The following is a 22,472-nucleotide window of genomic DNA, read 5'->3' on the forward strand; positions in this document are numbered from 1 at the left end:
TTTCTGACCAGATCATCCCTAAAAAAGGCGACTCTAACCCTGTTATAAACATATTTTTTGAAGTACCATTCTGAATTCAGTATCAATAGCTTTTCTGTTTAAATGTATAACTTAATGGAGATGAAAAATATTCCAGTAAGATGGTTAAAGAAACAAATGCAATATAGACCTTGCTACCTGTAAGCTACCAATTTTCCAATATAGACCACAATATCCAAAGTAAATAAAATAAAATCCTTTATAGTTTTGACAAGGACTGTCTAGCTTTCATAATGCTAACATGCACTGTTCAAACATAATCAACCATCACATTTCTTTACAGTCTAAACAAATGAGGCTGGAAGGTAATTAAGAGCTGCAGAGAGATCTACTCCTTTGCCCTTCAGAGTCTGATTTCCTAGGTCTGCTCAGAAAAGAAACAAAAACCCAGACTGGTAGCCTTGGTGATACCTCATAGGGGTAAAAAAAAATATCCAGACTTGAAAGAAAAATTGAGGCAGGAGAGCATTCCTTGCCAGAAACATGTTACACATGCACTGGCTGTTTTGAAAAACATACTGTGCACTCAGGAAGTCTGAGGTTCCTGACTTCAGGTTGAGTGTATGGGTGGAGGCTTCCTGAATCTTAAGATTTGCTAGTTTCCTTTCCATTTTGTTTTTGTATCCTTCTAACAAAGAGAAACCATCATTCAAGCTCAGCTTGCTTTTGCTACTGGCCTGCTGACAGTTGGCTTGTCAAATGAGCTGGTCTGTGTTAGCTGACACAGAGCTCAGCTGAAGTGTTCCCAGCTGAACAAGTCACCTCTGTCCCAAATGAGCTGCCCCTTTCTTGCATGCCACATGTTTTTGTTTCAGAAAAAACCTAGCACTGATGCCCACCCACTAATCTTATTCAGAGAAAAGGAATGGATGGAAGAAAGGGAGTGTGCACAGAACAGAGACAACACAGTAAAATCATCCTCAGTTATAGCTCCCCTCTCCTGCTTTTTCCCATAGGAATGGAGTCAGGAAGAAGTATTTTCCAGAGCAGGTGTACTTGATTTGCATTAAGGTAGGTCCACAGGATACTGTGCATCAGCACTGGTACTGCTGGGCCCACAAAAGCCCTCTGGAATCGTGGAGAGATCTGCACAATATTTAATTTGGACTTACAGCTGGTCTGGAGGCTATCATTGGCGATAGAATTATAGAATATCTCGAGTTGGAAGGAATGCTAAGAGTCAGTGAGCCCAACTCCCTTCTCCTTGCAGAACTACCTAAAACAAAACCATGACTAGCAGTGTCACCTAGATGCTCCTTGAGCTCTGTCAGGCTTGGTACCATGACCACACCCCTGGGAAGCCTGTCCCAGTGCCTGACCATCCTCCTCTACAGTAAGAGGAGTTAGAGGAGAGAAGGAAAATGCATTTCAGACCAGCTGCACTCACAGTGGAATAAATGCCTATTGGCCCCACCATTCCTTAGTTCTCACATGGAGAGCTTGGCTTGGCATCTGGGCTGTGCTAAACTGATTCCATTCAATGTGCAAGTAACAAAAGACAAAATACAAGCCATATACCACATAAAAAGACAGAACCTGATCAAGTTTTAGTATTACCTGAAACATTTCTCTGTGGTTTTGCCTGCCTTGAGCTCTAAATGGATTCTGTCAAGAAAAGAATACTTAACAGAAGTCCAGATGACAATTTTAGAGACCTCTAAAATAGTTGATTATTACCTCAAGAAGCTGAATAAGGTTTAAAGCTCAGAGAATGGGTTTTTTGATCCCAAATTCCTACCTCTCTCCACTCCAACCAAATTCGAAAAACAAACCCACATAACCCACAAACCTCACTCTACAGTACTCCCCTTTCTCATCTACCCAGAAAACAGGTTTTCCTCTTTGCCTAAGTTCTCCACCCCATTATTTGAAGTATTTTGCTATTTTATATATGACACACACATATATATATAACATATATAACTATGTAAATAGCCATTACAGCTACTGACAAGTAAAAACAGCCATTAAATTATTGTTAGTTGCAATTAACAAACTTATATCTGTTCTCTCTAGTCCCTCACTTTTCTGTCTTGTAAGATATTTAATGTTTCTCCTTTCCATCAGCTCCCATGGCAGAAGTCACAGGGCTGACACACAAGTCACAGAACCATAGAACAGGTGAGGCTGAAAAGGATCTCTGGGGAGCACCGAGGTCAACTCCACCTCAAGTAAGAGAAAATGGGGACAAGACCAAGATAACACAGAATCAGTGGAGAGAGTAGGCACAAGACCCCTCAGGAAAGAGGAAGACAACCTCAATAGCTGCACAGCTTCTGTATGCATGGTTTGCATGTATTGTGTATACAATAAAAATTATCACAACAATGCCCATACTATACCCTTGAACTCCTCTGCTTTTACATTTTTGTTATCTGTTTCAATGGAGATTCCAGACACATCAGGACCTGCAAGGGGACAGCAAAAAAAAAAGACAATTCAGCAATAAACATTTGTGATTTCACACGTGATTTGGCAGCTGCAAGCAATATTTTTGAGACCTCCTCACACTGTACAAGTTAGACATTGCCTATGAGAGAGTACAGACAAAGAGCTAGACCAGGGCTGGCCTTGAACAGTTAATCTTTTTTCTCCAGGTTCTGGCATCTGTAAAAAATAAGTAATATTTCTTTTTTACAATGGCATAATGATATTTAAGTGTATATAGACAGTAAACATTTTATGCTATGGTAATGTCTGTTTATAACCGGGGAGATATCTATTAATCCATAAGTATATTTTCTATAACATTCTTATTACAAGGCATGCACATTTTCTGAGTACCACTTACAGATTCTACACGGTGAAAAATACGTACAGTAATTGGCAATTATCTCAAATTCTTCTTGAAAAGAGAAGGAAGATAATTAAGATTTATCTAGTTTTAACTCAAAGAAAGAAAAAAAATCCTCATACACTCTTGGATATCTCCTTGTTGCATTCCACTAAGGGGGAACTGTGGGGGGTTCTTCTAAAACAGATGTCTGAGGATGGAATTATGTGAAATGAGGCAAGTATTGTATCTGAGAACCATTTATTGGTAGTGAAAAGAATGTTGCCCTACTAAGGAAAAATAGAAAAGCCAGAAGATGAACAAGGAGAAGGAAAAAGAATGGGCAGAGAAAGAGACGGGGGGCAACTGAGAGAAAAAATGGGCATTACTACCAGAATCTCAGGGTGGGCTGCTGATGTCCGGCTGGCAGGAGGTGTGTGAACGTGCCCCACCAGGGGAGCCTTTGCAGCTCCCAGAGCAAAGGCTCCTGCAGAAACATGAACGGGCAGCCAGAGACGAGGTGAGCGGCGCTTGAGCAGGAGCTGCAGAACTCTGGACAGGTCATAGTGGGGGTCGTGGACACAGGCTAGAGCTGTGATGCAGAGTTGAGAGCAGCTGGCTCAGGCAGGAACAAGGCAGGCAGGGAGAGAAGCAGGTCAGGCATCGCCAGGAGTGCAGGTAGGCAGGACAGGCAGGCTGGAGCACACCAGGGAGATGAAGTGGTAGGGCAGGCCACAGGACGTGGTCAGCAAGTGTCCAGCCAGGGAGGGGTGACAGCAAGAGAGGAAGGGCAAGCAAGGGCCAACGAAGGCAAAAAAATGGGGGTAAAAGAACCAGCTAGTTAGGGCAAAATGACAAAAAGCTACTAAGCTTGTGATACAGTTATTTTTATACCCCTGTCTCCTCCCAAGGTCTGCAATGCTGAGAGGAGATCGTTGGCCCAGTCCAACATTCCACTGCAGCCCATTGCCCTTTCACCATCTGACTGGAGAACCTCTCTGGAGGTCAGTGGCCTCAGTGGTCTCCTACTAACTGCCTATATTATATGTGAGATGGTTGCCAGGGAAAGTCTCCTGAGAGACAGGGCTTTCCATCTTCTCCTAGCTGCCTCCTGCAAGTAGCACTTGTACAGCCTCTCCCCCCACACCTCCAGTAATTTCAAACAATATTGAGACAGAACTCAGAATTAAATTGGTTCCTCACACTCATGTATTGGGAGCACTGAAATTCCAGAAAGAACATGTGAAATAACCACTAGACCTACATCAACCCCCACCCAGCTACCAGGAATTGGTGCAGGTATTATAATTAATCCACATCAGGCTAGCAAGTGCTTAAAAACAGCTGATCACAGTTCTTTACACAGGTCTACTTCTTTTTTCCTGAAAAGTATCTCAAGTTCTCTTGGTTTAGTACTAGTTTAGAAGACAGCACAGACACTTCTAATGCAGTCCATTTCCTCCGTCTGCATCAGCCAACTGAACAATTGCTACAGCAAGTATGGACAAGAACTGAGAAACTGTTTCATCAATGTTTAGAAACTTGACTTGGTCAAAAACAACCTTCTTTTGACTGACAGAAACTAGGAAAATAGCAAGATTAGACATTCTTAAGCACACACCTCCTTCGTCTATCCCTAAATAATTAATTTCTCTTTCCCCTGCTTAATGGGGGAAGAGTTGCACATACCCTAGCAGATGAGTATCTAGTCTTGACCTGAAGACACAAACAAATTAACAGTCTCTTGATTCTTAAATTCTTTTAAAAGTTTTGTATGCCTTCTGATGTTTACATATTTCTACTAGAGTTCTCACACACTGTTCATGTAAATAATGATTTTTTTACATTCTTTGTGGGAGGAGAGAATTGATAGACTGTTAGTTTAACCAGTGTAGTGAGAGAGGTAGCAATTTCTTCCTTGAATCACTTTTAAAATTCTGTACATTACAAAGTCAGAAATAAAAGTTTCTTCCTTTTACTCTTTTAATCTTCGTGTGAGTGTGTAAGTTATTTCGTGTCCTAGTGCAACAGATTGATACCAGGGGTTGGCCTGACCCAGGTGGAGCACCTTGAATTCAGTCTTTTTAAACCTCATGACATTCCCATGGGCCACTTCTTGAATTAGTCCAGGTCCTTCTGGATGACAATCAAATCCTTCAAGTGGGGCAACAGCACCACTCATCTTGGTGTCACCAGCAAATCTGCCAAGGGTGCACTTGATCCCTTTGTCTATGTCAATAATGAAGACATTAAACAGCACTGGTCCCATACACCATAGTACCCTATCATAGTTTTCTTCTCCATTAAAGATCATTCCTTATGGTTTAAGTCTGACACAACAGAGGGAATTCTTCATTCATTCTGTTCCTACGCCCTTTTCCTCCTTAATTTTCTAGAGTTTTTTTCAGCATCCTTTAAAAATACAAATTACAGTTCTACAGGTATCTATAATCACTGCCTCTGAGCCATGGAGAAACACTCAGAAATGGTGTCTGAGTCCCTGGTATTTTAGCAAGAGTTCAGTTATTAATTCACTGTATGTTGTGGTGGGCTGACCTTGGGTGGCTGCCAGACACCCACACAGCTGCTCTCTCATCCATCCTCCTCAACACCACCAAGGAGGAAATAAGATTAAAAAGCTCACGGGTTGAGAGAAAGACAGGGACTCAGGGAGTTTAGTTAGCAGTTACCATCACAGACAGAACAGACTAACTTTAGGAAAAACGAATTACTGCCAGTTTAAAACAGAGTAAATGTAGTAGTTGTGGGAATGTGTTCCTCTCTGCTACTCCTTCTGCTTTCATATGTGCACATTACCAAAAGATACAAATTGTGTATAGCTATCCTGTCTGTAATATGTTTCAATTTTATCCACTTTATGTTACCCCAAAGAATTATAATCAGAAGTTTATAATACTGAATAAATAACACATGAAGAATTCTAGCAATGACATTTACATACCCTGAGAATACTGAAATAGCAAAAAAATATTTGCACTAGAAATAGCACGTAGAAAATTTTTTCATCCTTCCAAGAATGAAAACTTTCCTACTGAACTTTAAAGAAAGAAATTGTAATAATCCTCTGTATGAGCCCCCTCACACCCTGTTGAAACCAGAGGAGAAAACCATTTCTCCAGCTCCTCCCAAAGCAACCATTTCTCCTGCAAGTCTACACACAGCCCAGTTCCTTTTTTTTTTTTTTTTAATTTTCTTTTTAACCTATTAGGTCCTATTTAGATTCATGGGAAAAAAAATTAACATGTGACTTTTACCCAAACCATATTTCTAGAACAATATCCCTCTTGCCCCCTCTCCCCCCATATTCTAGATGCCAACAGTTAACAAATCACATTTATCTCTTGAAATACCATCTTCCTTCATGATGGGGAGGAGCATTATATTCTGAGACTCTTGACAGCAGCTAACGCTTGATAACATTTCAAAAGGAAGCCTTTCTAGGTGTCCAATGTGTGGATAATTTGCAAATTATTTACAAATTGCCATTTCATCAACCTCTTTAGTCTGGACACAAAACAGCTCTAGTACAACACCATGGTATTATATTTGTAGTTTCATGGGCCTGGAAATTTCTCTCCTTCTCATTTATACAGGTGTCATGCAACTCAAAATATTCAATGATCAAAATATTCACAGAATATGAAGCCAGAAAAGGAAAACACATTTTATGACTTCTGGAGCAGGATCATGGTATTTACTTTCCAGTATGAAAGTCATTACAGAATTACTTTGCATGTTTTTTACTGGGAGCTTGCAATTGCACAAAGTCTCCTTATTTACCCTTACATCAAGGGATTTATAGAATACATGGAGATTATATTATACAATACAATTAAGTAGAAAATATGAGAAAGAGGGGGAGAAAGGGAGAGAAAGAAGTTCAGCATACACACAGCCCTCCTCACATACACAAACCACACATATACATGACCCTTTTCAAGAAGCTGTAGAGTTCAAACACTAATGTACGCTGGTGCAGAGACAGCTGACTATATTAAAACCATTATATATTATGATCAAACAGAAAGATAGGAGAAGTGTTTAAAGCTAGAACATCTCTTCCCTTAGACATCCTTCAAGAAACATCTGTGCCAAATATTCAGAATGCAAGTCTTCAGCTTTGGATTGTAAATTCACCATATAAAGAGCAATAGTGAAAAGATGACATATTACTGTACCAGTAAACCTTCTATTCAGGCTGCTTTTTAAAGACCAGAAATAAAAAAATAAAAAAATAAAAAAATAAAAAAAAAATTAAAAAAAAGCTGCTTTCACATGTCAGTAGCTATATTTGTTTGGAAGTAAACTCCAAAAAACCACACTTTCCATTTGATAAATACTCACAGCTGTAAACTGAAACTACTAGCTAGATGAATCATTAAGGAAAAATATGTTAGTCAAATCAAATAAAAAGAAACAGTGTGCCTGGAAGAAATTACATGAGAACAAAATGAAAACAAAGTTAAAAGTACAGGAGACAAAACAGTTTTGCATTTGTTTTGCCAAGTTCTAAACAACAGGTGGTCTAAAGCAAAGTTTAACAAAGAGTTCCTGAGGATACTGTAAATTTAGGAAGTCCAGTGTCTCAAGAATAAAGGCAATTCTCTTACTGAGCTCCCTGAAAGAGAATAGGAAACCAGACATTTGTTTGGTGTCAGCATCCTTCAGACGTGACCACTTCAGGGTGAACCCTCAGCTACAGGATTAGGTGCTGATGCAAACTTGTCAGCCATGGAACTACCTACCACAAGGCACTCAAATGACACCTGGAGTTTTGCCATTGTCACGTCATTTAAGGACACCTGTTTTGGCTCCCTTTTTGCCACACTTCACAGAATTCAGAGAATCACTAGGTTGGAAGAGACCTCCAAGATCATCGAGTCCAACCTATGCCTCAACAGATCAACTAAACCATGGCACCAAGTGCCACATCCAATCTTTTCTTAAAAACACATCCATGAATGGTAACTCCACCATGGGATCATTCAGCCTGGAAAAGAGCCTTATTGCAGCCTTTCAGTACCTAAAGTGGATACAAAACCCATGGATAGGGACATTTTACACGAGTATGTAGTGAGAGGAACAAGGAGGAATGTCTCTAAACTGGAAGAAGGCAAGTTTAAATTCGATATTAGGAAGAAATTTGTCCTTGTGAGGGTGGTGAGGCACTGGAATAGGTTGTTCAGAGAAGTTTTGTGTGCTCCATTGCTGGAAGTGTTCAAGGCCAGGCTGGATGGAGCTCTGACCAACCTGGTTTAGTGGAAGATGTCCTTGCCCATGGCAAGGGGATTGAAACTAGATGAGTTTTAAGGTCATTGCGATCCACCCCAAGCAGAGAAGAGGAAAGGGAACTAACTCTCTGTGAAAAAAAACTGATCAAAAGCAGAAAAGTTTGAATATACAAAAAAAAAAGTGATTAAAACCAAACAAGATTAGATGCTGTTACCGAAAAATTGATATATTGTATTTAATAGTAAAAGAGGGAGAAAGAAAGGGAGAGAGGGAGGGAGGGAGGGAGGGAGGTTGTTAAACACCTTTACTACAACAGGCAAAAATCTTTCATAAAGGTGTTCAAGCCATAAACCATAACATTTCCATCTCCAACAAGGTTCCTTCAATCCAAACCATTCTGTGACCCTGTGATTAAGTTAACAACATAAACACAGCCTTAAGACCTCAAATTTTGAACAAGAGCTAGAGGAAGTTATCCCACATCACTGCAGGGAAAATAGGCAAAAGAAACTCAATTTCAGTCACTCAGTTACCTTAATCCTCAGCTTTGTGGAAACTGTTAAGCCAGCACATCCATCATGGTGTTTTTAGTCTTAGTTTTCAAGTTAAGAAAAAGAAAAAAATAATTAAAAACATCTTTAAAATAAAAGTAACAAAAGACTAAAGTTTTCAGAGCCAATTATCTAAAGTTATCAGTGGGAGTCCTAAGAATTTAAGGTCATGTTAATGGTTAATTTTATTTCAGAGCCCCAAGGACAGTTGGCTCTGGAAACACAAAACTTGAAGTGCTTGTAGAGAAGAAAGTGGAAGGAAAAAAAAGTCAAGTGGCACAGGGCAAGAAAGCAAGAGATTATTTAGGTCAACCTTTCTGAAAAACTGAACACAGAAGTACAACAATTTTAGACAAACTCAACAGTCTCCTAAGAGCTTTCAGTAGTCCCAATACTGAAAGAGTAGTGCATGAGAGGGGGAAATACTGAGGAAAAAATTATGATTTAATGTTTTATAATTAATATTCAAAATGTAAAATTTAATTCCCGTCAGTGTTTATATTGCTTCCTTCTTTTCTACTCACACAGAAGAGAGGAAGGGCTTGAATGCACAGAATGTGCAAGTTGCAAAGGTTCAATGTAGCATGGAGTTTACTCTAACAGAGAGACATCACAGAAAGCATCTGCTGTTAGCCAAATAAATATTTATAGCTCTCACTTTTACAAGTCTCAAAACACCAGTACTCCTCTTGTCTCCATGGCAATTCAGAAGGAGCTTCTGCAAATGGGGGATGGGGGTTTAAACTAGTCAGGCTCTCAAAAAAAGCCTATTTTCCAGCCATCTCCTGGTCCTGCTCAGCAATGGTTTCCACAGCAACTCATTGGCAGCTCAAAGACAGCTTGTAAATGCAGTGAGAGCCTATAGCTGCTTCAGCTGTTGCTTATTTTAAGATGCATCAAGATGCTGAGAACATGTGTCTAGTGCCATCATTTTTTCAAAAGACTATGTGAATAGGCCATTGGTGTAGAAGCCCCTTACCACTGCTGTCCCATCCCCCTCGTATCATACAGTGCAAAGCCGAAGCTGAACAAACAGATTTCCCTTTGCATTTCTAGGGGTAACAATCCAGCACAAAGACTTCCCTGTGCAAACACCTCGTGAAGCTGTATAATGTTATTACATTTGCAAAATAAAGCTTGGTACCCAGTGCAAACCAGCGTGTCCATCTGAAGTCAATAGTACCAAGACTGATTTACATCAACTGTAAAATCAGCTCTGAAACACAAGAGAGTTGGAAAACCAGAGGAAACAAACAATACCCCACCACTCCCCAAATGAGCACAACCATTCTAGCCCTCAATTTGCCATAAAGATCTCTGAAGTCTCCTATAACCTTTAAGTGACTTTTGCTGGAATTGCCAAACAATTTGGAAAGAATAAACACTTTCATGAAGTCACCTCATTTATAAACCTATAAATACACCCATTATTTATCTTAAAATCCTGTGAACAGATTTAGTTTACGTTCAAACTGTATCAACCAGTATTACTTACAATTCCATTATATTCCATATGAAACTGGAGTCTTTGCTCATTCAAAACCAGGGAAGTCAGACAAGTTCCCTTACTGTTGGAGCATATTTCCAGATTATTAAGAAGAACACTTTGACAGTATAATTTTAAATTGTTCTAAGTAAATACATTGGTAAAGTGAGGTGTCTCATCCTGTATTTAGTCCTATTAATTTAAGCTGGAACCAAATTTCTTGTACATCATAAAGTCATAAAATGATTTGGGTTGGAAAAAAAACCTTAAAGATCATCCAGTTTCAACCTGTCTGCCATCCTCAGTCCCTTTCAAATGGATCTTCTCAACACTTTGTTGATTAATCTCAAAATTTCTATAAATCACACTACAGAGGATGGGTACATACAACAGTGTATTAAGTTCTGGCTTCTAAAGGCATAGGAGTAGCTAACTAACCAGAAAACAGCAAACATCTCAAATAGCAGGTAGGATAGCAAATTTGGCCAACTGCAGACAAATGTCTCATTTGCAGCAAAGTATAATGGCCAAGTCAGCATTGCCACATTATTTCCCACTATGTTCCACCAATGAAGGAGATAAAACATCTGAAATAGTTTAAATTTTTTAAAAACCCATTCTCTCTGAAGCAAATATTGACCTAGAATACACTTCTATAGGCATTCCATGTAACTCCTTGAGGTGAGTTTTTTAAAGGGTGTTACATATGCTTTTTCTCATTCAAATTTTGCTGACTTTGGGACACACTACTGTGACTTCATTGTACTTAGCAAGCTCATTTAAAAAAAAAAAAGGTCCTTCCAACTTTTTGGTAGAATGATCTTTAAATACTCTGCAAGGATCTTGTGCAATGCTTTGTGACTTTAGGGTTTCTGAGATGTTTCCAGTAACTGGGGGTGGGAGTGGTGGTTTCACTTCTGTAAATGTCACTTGAACCATGAATTTTAGGACTGCATCCTATTAGAGAGCACTGAACTTAGTTTTTAAGCTTTTTGTCCTCCAGACTAAAGACCAGGTTCTTTGCCAGTATGAGCAGGGAACATGATGACCAGTTCTCACAGCTAAAATAATATTGTAATCCCTTCCTAAAATCCAAACGCAACGGCCAAATTGCTCATCCCATTTTCACTCATAAGTTCTTTTACTTTGCCAAGGTTGCTCAGTAGTCCTTTCCTGGCAGAATCAACAGCCATGTTTGATGACCAGTAACTTCAATCAACTCTGTAGTTTATGGTATGAATGCATATTTTTAACTTTAATTCTATTTAATAGATAATTTAGTTGTTTAACGGCAAATTTTATAGAAACATCTTCTGGCATGTTTGAACAACACAAGCCACTCTAATTCCATTAAGGCTAACACATGCCAAGAGAAGCTACAGCAAGGAGAAGATGTTTTTCACACTCTAAGGAGAGGGTTGATTAGAAGAAATCCTCCGGAAGGCAGAGGTAGGAACAATAGGTCACAGTATAAGAGGTGCCAAGTTTCCTTAAAGGAAACAAAGAAAATTAAACAACTCAACTACAAAACACAACAGTCTTCATCATAGTAAAAGCTACACAAGCAAAGCAACACACAGGTATTCAGATTAGAAAACATTAGAACAACACTGGAAAGTTACACAGGAAAAAAGATTAAACAAATTCTATTCCTTATCTATTTTAAAATCAAGCATAAATTTTAACTCAGTGATCATCACAGCTTTCCACAGGAAAGATGTTTTAGGAGCTGCATCCTCAAGAGTATTTCCCTGATGAAACACTTTGCAGCTTTGCATCAGAAGAAGGGGAAGCTGAGCACATGAGCCAATATTCACAATTCAGTGGTTTGCTCCTTCATGTAATGGGATTTGATGATCTTGTCTGCAGGTACTTACACTAAGCTCTTTCACTGTCGCAAAAACTGTTTCAGAGTGATTTATTATGATAGTGTATTCCACAATTCTCTGCTCTGTGCCCAAAAATGGGTATAGTATCTTTAAGACCCTGTAGCCCAAGACCTGGTGTGTGGGGGACCAGGGGGATGAAGAGTTTTGCTTTTGCACGAGTGTTTTTAAAAACTCCCTGCCCAGCATTTTCATGGCTCTGTGTGGCATGGGTTTTGCTGGGCTGGTTTGGTTTTGGCCCAGGCAAGAAGCTTTTCCTTTTTTTTGGCTGGGAGATGCTGCAGTAGCAGTCTTTGGGCTGCCTGAAGGTGAACTGAGCAGCTCCTTGTCAGAGACCAGGGACATTGAGTCAGCAGGACGGAGCTGCCCTACTCTGGTGCAAGGGAGGAAAACACACTGAGAGGCTCCAGCCCAGCTGCTGCAGCTGATGTGATCTGCTGTACTTTGCCCTGGGGAGAAGGTTGGTGCCAGATGAGTCATCCGGCCTCTGTCTGCTGCTGGAACTGCTCCATGAAAACTTCTGCCTTCCAAGATGGAAGCTGACACCATCCCATATTGCATGTTGAGAGCAGGTAATCTCTGGCACTTGGGGTCTTTGTTCCAGTATGTGGGAGGTGAAATCAAACTGTTTGATTTCTAGCAGTTATTTACTTTTTTCCCTGCCTTGTGGGCATTCTGTTTCTTAATAAACTATTGTGCAGTTTTTTTCATTTTCATCTATTAGTATTCATTTTCTATTGCTGGAAAGGAATTGTTGGAACCCATTAGAGGAGGCAATTCATTCCAGAGTATTCTCCTTTAAATCATCTCAAACTGAGACAAAAATGAAACAAACAAAAAAAGATGTCAGCAATCCTGCAATTCTGTAAAAATACAATAAAAATATTTTTTAAAGCCATGATTTTTTTTATAGTAAACCACATGTAATTAAGGATTCTGCCCCCTTAGTCACTACTATCTACAGCATAACTTCCATGCTTAAAAGTCTGGTGGCCAAAATGTCTGTCTACAATACTTCAATAACACATATAATATAATCAATTTAGTTGTTTAATACCAAATTTTATAGAAACATCTTCTGGCACATTTGAACAGGATTGAAGCCACTCTAATTCCATTAAGGCTAACATATGCCTACAGAAGCTAGAACAAACAGATATTTTTCACACTCAAAGGACAAGGTTGATTAGAAGAAATCAACATTACATTTCTAGAATACTTGTTAGAGTCAACAGATCAACATATTTTATTAAGCCATGCCTGCCATATAAGCATATATGCTGCTTTAAGCTAATGTTTTGTCATCTACTTTGCCTACTTCCTGTATTCCCTTTATAAGCAACTGCTCATGGCATATTGATGCTCTAGAAACTTGGGTGACACAATCATTGCTTAAAGTTTCCTTTAGAAGTCACAGAATCACTAAAGAAAAGATCTCCAGGACCATCAAATCCATCCCGTGAGCATTCCTGACCTTGTCTCTCAGATCAGAGCACTGAGTGCTGTGTCCAGTCATTCACTGGACACCTCCAGGGGTGGGGATTCCACCACCTCCCTGGGCACCCCATTCCAATGCTTGAGATCACTTCTCAAAAAGAGTTTCTTCCCAAAGTCCAACCTGAATGTTCCCTGACACAACTTGAGGCCATTTCTCCTTGTCCTGTCACTTGTTCCCTGGGAGAAGAGAATGGTCCCCCCTGGCTACACCTTCCTTTCAGGGAGTTGTAGAGAGTGAGGAGTTGCCCCCTGAGCCTCTTTTTCTCCAGGCTGAAAATTCCTAGCTCCCTCAGCTGCTCCACATCAGATTTGTGCTCCAGGCCCTTCCCAAGCTCTGCTGCCCTTCTCCGGACATGCTCCAGCACTTTCATGTCTTTCTTGCAGTGAGGGCCCAGAACTGGACACAGGATTTAAGGGGTGGCCTCACCAGTGCTCAGGACAAGACAATTATTGCCCTGGTCCTAATAATACCACTGTTTTGTTAAAATTATCTAAAAAAACATGTAATACATCATTTTTTCCATCCGGACAATAATATGGTTTGTTCCCCTTTGAATCTGATCAAAAGCGTTTGGATGGGTTCAAAAGCATTTTCAATCCTAAAGAAGTTAATCCACCTAAGAGCTGTGAAATATATCTATTGGAACTTCATACTTGTGGGGTCTGTTCTTTCCAGCTCAAACCTCACCATTTTGTACCTCTTTCAACAATCAGAATCAAATTGTAGCTATTTCAATTCAAGTTTTATTTTCCCATCTCTTACTGAAAACCACTAAATTTTGAACTTCTAAAAAGGAATAATTCAAAAAGGTTCAGTACCAGATTTTTTTTTTTCTCATGTTTTCCCTGCAAATAATCCTTGGGAGAAATTGGATGCCTGCTTTAATTTTTATTAACTAGAAAGGTTTACAGACTTACTAGTAGTTCAACAACTAAGACTGTTAATATGACTTGCTGTTTTCAGAGATTGCCATTTTCCCCTTTGTCTTTCTCCAAAAGCTCCTCCACCTCCCACTGTGTTAGAAACCGACAAGTGAACAGGACCAGATGTTCAGCTGCCAAGCTTACTTTCTGCCCAGTTTAAGAATTTTTATGTAAGTACTTGAGTGCTTGATGATATATTGTGAGCATAAAGGTGACAAAGCTAGCTGGAGTCCTCCAGGAAAAAAAGTGACTTTGGAAATATAGGTGAGCACAAGCAATGGCAATCATTCAAATGCTTCTACAGCCTCTTCTGCTGTCTCATTCTTTGAAATACGTATTCAATTCTCTGAAAAACCCTAGCATTTAGATGAAGGAAACAAATAATTTGTCTTGATTACAAGACACCAAAATATTTGCTTTAAGTTTCCTGGAGTTGAATTACAGAACAATCACAGTGCTTTGAGCAAGATGTGACAGGCTTTTCTGCAGAAAATATTTTGCTGAAACTGATGGTTCTTTCAAAGGTACTGGCGATGGGAGAAGGCATGCTAGAAAGTAAAACTGTAACAAAGTTAGCTTTTCAAAAGTGGGGTGGGAGAGGGGGTGAGCTAACCAGAATAGAATGAACGACTTGAAACAAAATAAACAGCTTCCATATAACATTTCCCTCAGTTTCCATTAAAGTGCTCTCCCCATGGTACTGAACTAGAACTGAACTAGCCACTGAACTAGCCAGTAAGAACGTGTAAACCATCTCTTTTTCCACACATATGCAAAACTGCCACAAAGTTAACATGGTGGAGAAAAAAAACCCCAGCAAAACAAGAAAAAACAGCAGTAAGACAGCTCATTGTACATATCCACAAGGACACTATTTTATGCAAATTTTGTTTTGCTTGGTATCCTTACATAACTTCAAGGGAGTTTAGCCATTCCATATGGCCCTGGAAAACAGTCTGCAAGGACAAATACATATGTCTACCTTGGGCTCCACCTGCTTTAATATACAAGATATTTATTTTGCACTGTGGACATTTCTGGCTGTGTGCACATTTTTAAGTAACCTTCCTTTACATAAGCATTTGTACTGGAGTCACCTCTAGCATTTCTAAGGGAAATTATGACACTAAGCCTTACTTTAAGAAAAGTGTTCCTAAAAGGGTTCACCATGTGCAGGGAGCAAGTGTCTTCAGAAATGCTCCAACACAAGAATTACATTTTGAGTGTTGATGGATTCTAAGTAGATCATACCAGATGGAAAATTTTACATCCCAACTGCAGAACTATATTACTAGTTGCTCCTGGCTCTCTAAAAGCACTACCAACCCAAATCTATTCCACCTCAAACAAAGGAAGCTTGCTTACTGCTACTGCAGAAGGTTCACGTTCATGTCACTGTCTATCTTCAGTGAAGAAATACTACTACTATTTACTCATGTGAATTTATGAGGAAACTGAATTTTCTTAGTATCAGATGTACAAGAAGATTCTCCCATACTTCACAAGAGGACTTCTCCCTAGTGACCACTAGCACTTGAGAAGAAATAAAACCACCTGGGGCAACCTTGGAGGAAGGGTAAGTGTCTGCTGTAATGTTTTAAAAACAGGTCTGCACACATCCCAAATAACAATTGGAGTTAGTGAACACAGACAGGTTTGCTAGCTCTAAGTCATGACAGATGAAACTAGGTGTTCTTTTAAATCAATCAATTGAAAAGATGATGTCAAAAAACAACTACTTCTGTATTCTCACCAAATCATTTGCACTGGCATCAGCCAGTTTCTGAAGCAGAACCTGGAAGTTACCAAAATAGGCTGCAGCAGGAATTACAGGAAATAATCACATAAATATCTTTGTGTAATTCAGTTAAATAGACAACGGGAAGACCTCATCCAGGCTCAATTAGATCTGCCAGTCACAGTGGTAGCTTTAACTGTCATTATTAATGCCAGATGCCCTATGATATTCACAGTTACCAGAAATATGTATCCTACAACATGAACAAAGAGTTGTTGCAACTTTAAAGCTGAGAAAACAGGACCTCGGAGGCCAAGCAATAACAAAGTTCTCCTCTTGCACAAGTCCACCTTAAAAAAGAAGAAAAGAATTGCAACTGTCTTGATGTAACATTTCCAGGCACATTTCTTGTCTTGTATACAGTGAGGGAAGACAGCCACCCTCATTTTCTTTTTTTGTGCAGCTTAGAAAAATGATACCATGGGGCCAACCAAGGAAGAGCTCTCTCTGCCTCTGCTGGAGAGAGACAGGAGGGAGACAGAACAGCAACACTTGTGCCTGAGCCCTCTCAGGAAAACAGAGACCCTTCTAAGCAGCATGCCCAGGAAAACAGCATGACTTGCTGAAATGCTGCAAAAGCCATGATTTCTGAGAGAAATCAGTAACTCACAGCCAGTTTCTTCTGAGGTGAGAGGATCTAAGCAAGAGGGAGAAATTGTAAAGGTTACTAAATAAGCAAATAAATACTGCTTCTCACCTAAACCAGCAATGAAATGAACATTCAGTTAATTCCTCTTCCCCCAGTCCTGCTCCAAAACCAGGCTGTCTGCTTTATAGCATTATGCTGAACAGGTATTACTAGAGAAATATGCAGTCTTACAAATTTAAGAAATCCCATCTCACCTGAATATGGCCTAATTTAGGAATCAGTTCCTACCAAGCCAATCCAGCAAAGAGGGTTCAACAAAAGGCTGAGGGTTGACAATAGTCTCCATTTTGAGTACATCAGTTGTCTCTCACATATAGTCAAGAAAGCATAGTTTAAACACTTCCACTGTCACTTCCTACAGCAATGCAGTCAGCTTTATGATTTTTTTTGTTGGGGTTGGGGGGGAAAAGAAACAAAAGGCTTCTTTGGTCTAGAATCTCTGTATCTGAGTGAAAGGTTTCTGAGAATTAAGGAGTGGGGTTTTCTTAAGCCAGAAAAAAATAAACAAAATATCACCTTACTTACTTCTCAAACTACCCCAGTGAGCTCCATCAAATATTTAGGTAAGACTACTATTTATTGCCTCTGCACTGTCCTCTCACACACATATTGTACTGCATTTGCTTCCAGCATCGCCAGCTGAAGGCTCATTTCAGTGTGCACAAATATTAAGAAAAATCACACCTGGATGCTTCTCAGAAAGGCCATTTGGTCAGTACATACTATCTCCTCCCATGAAGCCATGATGGTTAATAACATTTTCTGTACATATTCTGTCTTGCCAACAGAGCTCACAAGTCTTACGCTGCGGCACCTTTTTCAACTTTGAGATGTCAATTCCAGAAGCCTGTGCTGAAAGAGAACATGATTAAAGACTCCCAGCTTCTTTAGTTTCCATAAATTAAAGGTGGAAGGGATGATTAGCTCACAGAAACTACAATTTCTGCATGACTATTTCTTAGCAAGTTCCCAATGAAAAGCAAACATCATCTACCTTGGCTATGCTGATGCCTTGTGACCAACTTACACAGCTTTTAATTTCTGCAGCTACCAAGAAAGTTCTCTATACCTGCTCCACAGAACCATTTAAGCAGAACCATTTAAGCTGGAAAAGATCTCTAAGACCATTGAGTCCAACCTTTGACCAATCAGCACTTTCACAACCAGGGCACTGAATGCCACATCCAGTTGTTTCTTGAACACTTCCAGGGATGGTGACCCTTCCACCTCCCTGAGAGCCCATTCCAATGCTTAACAACCTTTTCCATGTTCTTCCTGATGTCCTCCCCTGACTCAGCCTGAGGGTGTGTCCTCTTGCCACGTTACCCATATGCTGCTTGTGAGGTATCACTACTTCCTTTTCCTCACTAGTTTCTGCCCATTCTCCACCATCTCCAGAGCACATGGGTCCCACATAAGAGACTGCTCAGCCCATTCAGGTGGCTTGGACACCTGAATTACTCAGCCTTACTGTTCATGTAAACACATTCCAGCCACAGGAGCAGCAGCAGACTTCTGGTTCCTGGATTTCTTCCTGGGTTTCCTCTGACTCCCACAAACAGTAGGCATTTGCACACTCATGCACCTACAATCACTTTCTGAATGAAAGGACTTCTTATCAGCACCTTTCTTGTAAACTTGCTTTCCACCTAGTGTTTCTTTGGAATTGGGACAGTAAGGGGAAAAAAAAAGCCCACCAAGAAGAAACTTTCAAGTCTGATAACGATGTAGGCAGCAGACTTTGATGCACTGTATTGCACGCTCTATCATTTCCTTAGCAGTCAAAGCCAGCACTGCCAACAGACAACTAACCAGAAGGCTGAGCAGCCTGAACACACTGAAATCTGTCACCAAAAAAAAAAAAATCACAGCAGTTTCACCTGCTCAGATATATAATGAAATTAAGAAGAAATAAAGTAAAAAAAAAAAAAAACCAAAAGGCAAGCCATGTTGTTTATTATTATTAGTTACTATGAGAAAGAGAATTTCTGCACTAGCTGTTCATTTAACAGCCCAACATTTCCATAAGGTCTTGTAGGAGAAAAAAGAGAGGGGAAAAAAAAATTCCAAGCCAATGACCTATTAGACATGCATAACTTCAAATATCTCCACTGCAGGACTCTGAAAAAAAAAAAAAAAAAAAAAAAAGGGGGGGGAAGCTTATATACACAAAGCTTTTTGTTAGGTAATGTTCTATTAAGAGGAATGAAAGGTAAACCTCAAAATATACCCAGCATCAGTACCATGGATGTTCCACATCTACAGTGGATTGAGAACCCATCCTGGGCTGGTCCTAGGTGGTCATTTCATTGGAAGATGGTGCAACATAAATATTTTCAAAACACTATTTTCATGTACAGCCCTTTCCCCAAACATCAGTAAGACACAAAAAGCATAGAATAGAAGCACTGTAAGAAGACATGATCTGAAAGTGACAGCCTTATCACAACTGGCACTACTAACAGTGTGATAATTCAGTGGCTCTCCGGAGGTATGTGCTGCACATATCTGCTTTTTCCTATTATTTATGCGTGCTTTCTGGCTGGGGAATCTTTGCTCAACTTATTGTAACCTTAACCTTTTATTTTTAAGGAGTTCGGAGCATAAAAATACTGGAAACTCAAGAACTGTTCCGAAGATGCAGCATCCAGCGCTGGCAACAGAAAACGCGCTCCCGCCCCTCGTTCATTCACCTTGTAAAGGCCAGAAAAACAAAGTATGCAGCCCGCATCCTAAAGTTTGCACGGCGGCAGACGGCCGCTGACTCGCACTTAACCAGGCCGGCCTTTAACAGGTTACATCCGAGCGAAACCATGGAAAGACACACGGAAAGAATGCGTGTGGCGGGGGACGCGCTCGTTTGCGTTTCGCTCCTGGAAACGCTATTTGGCTGCTCTCGCCCCGGGATGAGGGAGGGGAAGCGGCACCTCCAGGAGCCATCCGCCTCAACACACGCGTAAAGATCCCGCGGGGAGCGTCCCCCGCACAGCCCGGCGGCGTGGCGGGTCGGAAAGCCCCGCAAGTAGGGAGCTGGCCGGGGCGGCGGGGCGCGGTGGCCCCGTGGGACAGGGACGCGGGCACTTACAGCTGAAGAACCCCACGAAAAGGAGGAGCAGCAGGCGCGGATTGCGGCTCGCCATCTTCCCGTACCGGCGGCGGCGTGGGGCGGTGCCCGGTGCGCCGGGGGCTCCGCGCCCGCGGAGCTGTTGCCGTGCGCGGCCGCGCTCTGCCTCCTCCGGAGCCGGAGCCGCCTCAAACTTTTAACGTGTCCGAGGAGGCGTCTCCCCGCTCCCAGCGCAGGAACCGGGGCGGGGATGTGCCCTGGCCACCCGCCCGCTCGCCCGCCCGCCCGGCAGCGGGGAGCCGCGGCGGGATGCGGCTCCGGGAGCATCCCTCTCCTCCACCGCCCCCGCAATGCCCCCGCGCATCCCCGGGGCTCTGGGGTGTTGAATACAGCAGTTCTTGTCTCCGTTTTGTTCCTTTTTAAGCTGTGACATCTTCATAAACTCAAGGACATTTGTTGCAACAGAATAAACTTTTCGTTAGGAAAAGATTGAATGTCTCTAAGAAGAGCGTTGTCCCTGTCGGCGCGTTTCCCTTCAGGCAAATCCTCTCAGGGAGGAAGTAGGGATAACGGGGTGAAGTCACGGAACAAACACTTGGATATTCCGGCTAACAAAAAAGCCATGTGAGGGCGAGGCGCTGTTTTAAGGCGAAAGAAGTCACAGTGACTCCTTGTGTGCCTGTCTATACAGCTGGATTGGACAGAATCCCACCTACAGCAGGAGATGGGTTGGTTACACGGTGACCTTCAAAATATTTTTATTATGTTATTATTTTATACCAGACTATGAGAGTTTTTTGTTAAATATACAGGTGGTGTAATAGTTCTTTAAATTTATGAATCAAGGAAAATTACTCATCTTGACAGTGGATAGTGTCTCTGAGTAGTTTCCAGTCACATCTTAAAAATGCATTACCACTGATGTAAAGCAATTCTATAACAAGAAAAGTATCACAAGTAATTTTTTTGGTAATCAGAACATCAATGATGGCTATATTTTGTTAGAAAGCAAGAAAATGAAGAAAGATCATTTATAAATAAAATCTCTAACAGCTATTTTAATGGAGAACAAGGAAGTAGGATACCATGATGCTCTTCATGGCAAAATCTTAGTTTATTTTTCACGTGGAAAAAAATGTATACAGAACACAAGTAATATTTCTTTTAAAAGATCTACATACATATATGTATGTATGTATGTCTGTCCAGTATACATTACTGGTATCATGACATGCATTTTATAAAATCAAAACTGTCCCATTGAAAACAGAAAAGTTTTTTGTGTGTCCCAGCACATCATAGTTTTAGGCAAGTACAAAGGTTCATTGATTTCAGTAGAACTGCTTTACTATTTAGTCAGACAATGACGGAAATGTTGTCTTGATATAACATTTAAATATGGCAAGAGTCTGGTGGAAAAGTTATAAACATGGGGAATGTTAAGAAATGGCAGTATGGAATGAAATTAAAGGATAGGCAATATAGGATGTTATTAATACTGATGGCTGATGAAAAACTAACATGCCCAGGCTGTGTGTGCTGGAAGCCCCAAAACCCCTCCTTGTGCTGGGCTGCATCCAAAATCCAGTAGGCAACAGGGCAGGGAGGGGATTCTGCCCCTCTGCCCCGCTCTGCTGAGACCCCACCTGCAGGGCTGCATCAGCTCTGGGCTCCAGCACAGCAAGGACAGGGACCTGCTGCAGCCAGGCCAGAGGAGCACCGAGGGGAGCAGAGGGATGGAGCAGCTCTGCTGGGAGGAGAGGCTGGGAGAACTGGGATTGTTCAGCCTGGAAAAGAGAAGGTTGCATGGACAACTCACAGCAGCTTTCTAGTATCTGAAGGGAGGCAGGAGAGGGAATCTTCATCAGAAAATGTAGTGACAGGACAAGGAATAATGGGTTCAAACTGAAAGAGGAAAATTTAGGTTTATATATAAACTTAAACCTTACAGTGAGCATGATGGCATGGATTGCCCAGAGCAGCTATGGCTGACTCATCCCTGAAGTGTCCAAGGCTCAAGTGTTCAAGTGTTCTGAGCGACCTGGTCCAATGAAAGGTGTCCCTGCCCATGGCAGGAGGTGGAATGAGATGGACTTTAAGGTCCCTTCCAACCTAAAGCTTTCTGTGATTCTGTGATTCATTAATGCAGCTCTTATACTAGAGCAAATCCATTCAAGCATGAGGTCAGACTAAAGTTCCTTTCTTCTGTTCACTATTTTATTTCTCTTGCAAGTGAAGCAAATTCCTAGTGTTTCCCCCACATTTCTCTGTTTTTTGTACAGTTCATATTTTCTTTTCATTCTCTTCTTTTATTTCAGCAATGGCTAGATTATGGTTTTTCCACTTGCTTTATACTACTACAGGAAACACCAGCAATTAAATGATAGTATTTTGAAGGCACTTACAGAATTACTGGAAAAATGGTTGTAATACATATAGTTCATGTAATATATACACTTTTTCTCTATGTACTTTGCTCAACAATTGTATTCTTAAAAATACTGTTAAGTACTTTGTTAGAAGGGCACAAGACTGCTATCCATATTTTTTAC

General features: G+C 40.8%; 1 protein-coding gene across 1 annotated transcript in view; it reads right to left on the reverse strand.

The window, feature by feature from the left end:
* Window positions 1-20,148, reverse strand: part of JAM2 (junctional adhesion molecule 2) — a 32,599-nt gene extending 12,451 nt beyond the window's left edge. Inside the window, exons 1-2 of the mRNA XM_021532402.2 lie at window positions 19,942-20,148; window positions 2,382-2,447 (exon numbers count right to left, since the gene is read on the reverse strand). Of these exons, the coding sequence (XP_021388077.1) occupies window positions 2,382-2,447; window positions 19,942-19,996 (121 nt within the window). The 5' untranslated portion in view covers window positions 19,997-20,148. The remainder of the gene's footprint in view (window positions 1-2,381; window positions 2,448-19,941) is intronic.
* Between the last annotated feature and the right edge of the window lie 2,324 nt (window positions 20,149-22,472).

Source organism: Lonchura striata, chromosome 2, assembly GCF_046129695.1.
Source record: "Lonchura striata isolate bLonStr1 chromosome 2, bLonStr1.mat, whole genome shotgun sequence".
In the NCBI taxonomy this organism is placed as follows: domain Eukaryota; kingdom Metazoa; phylum Chordata; class Aves; order Passeriformes; family Estrildidae; genus Lonchura; species Lonchura striata.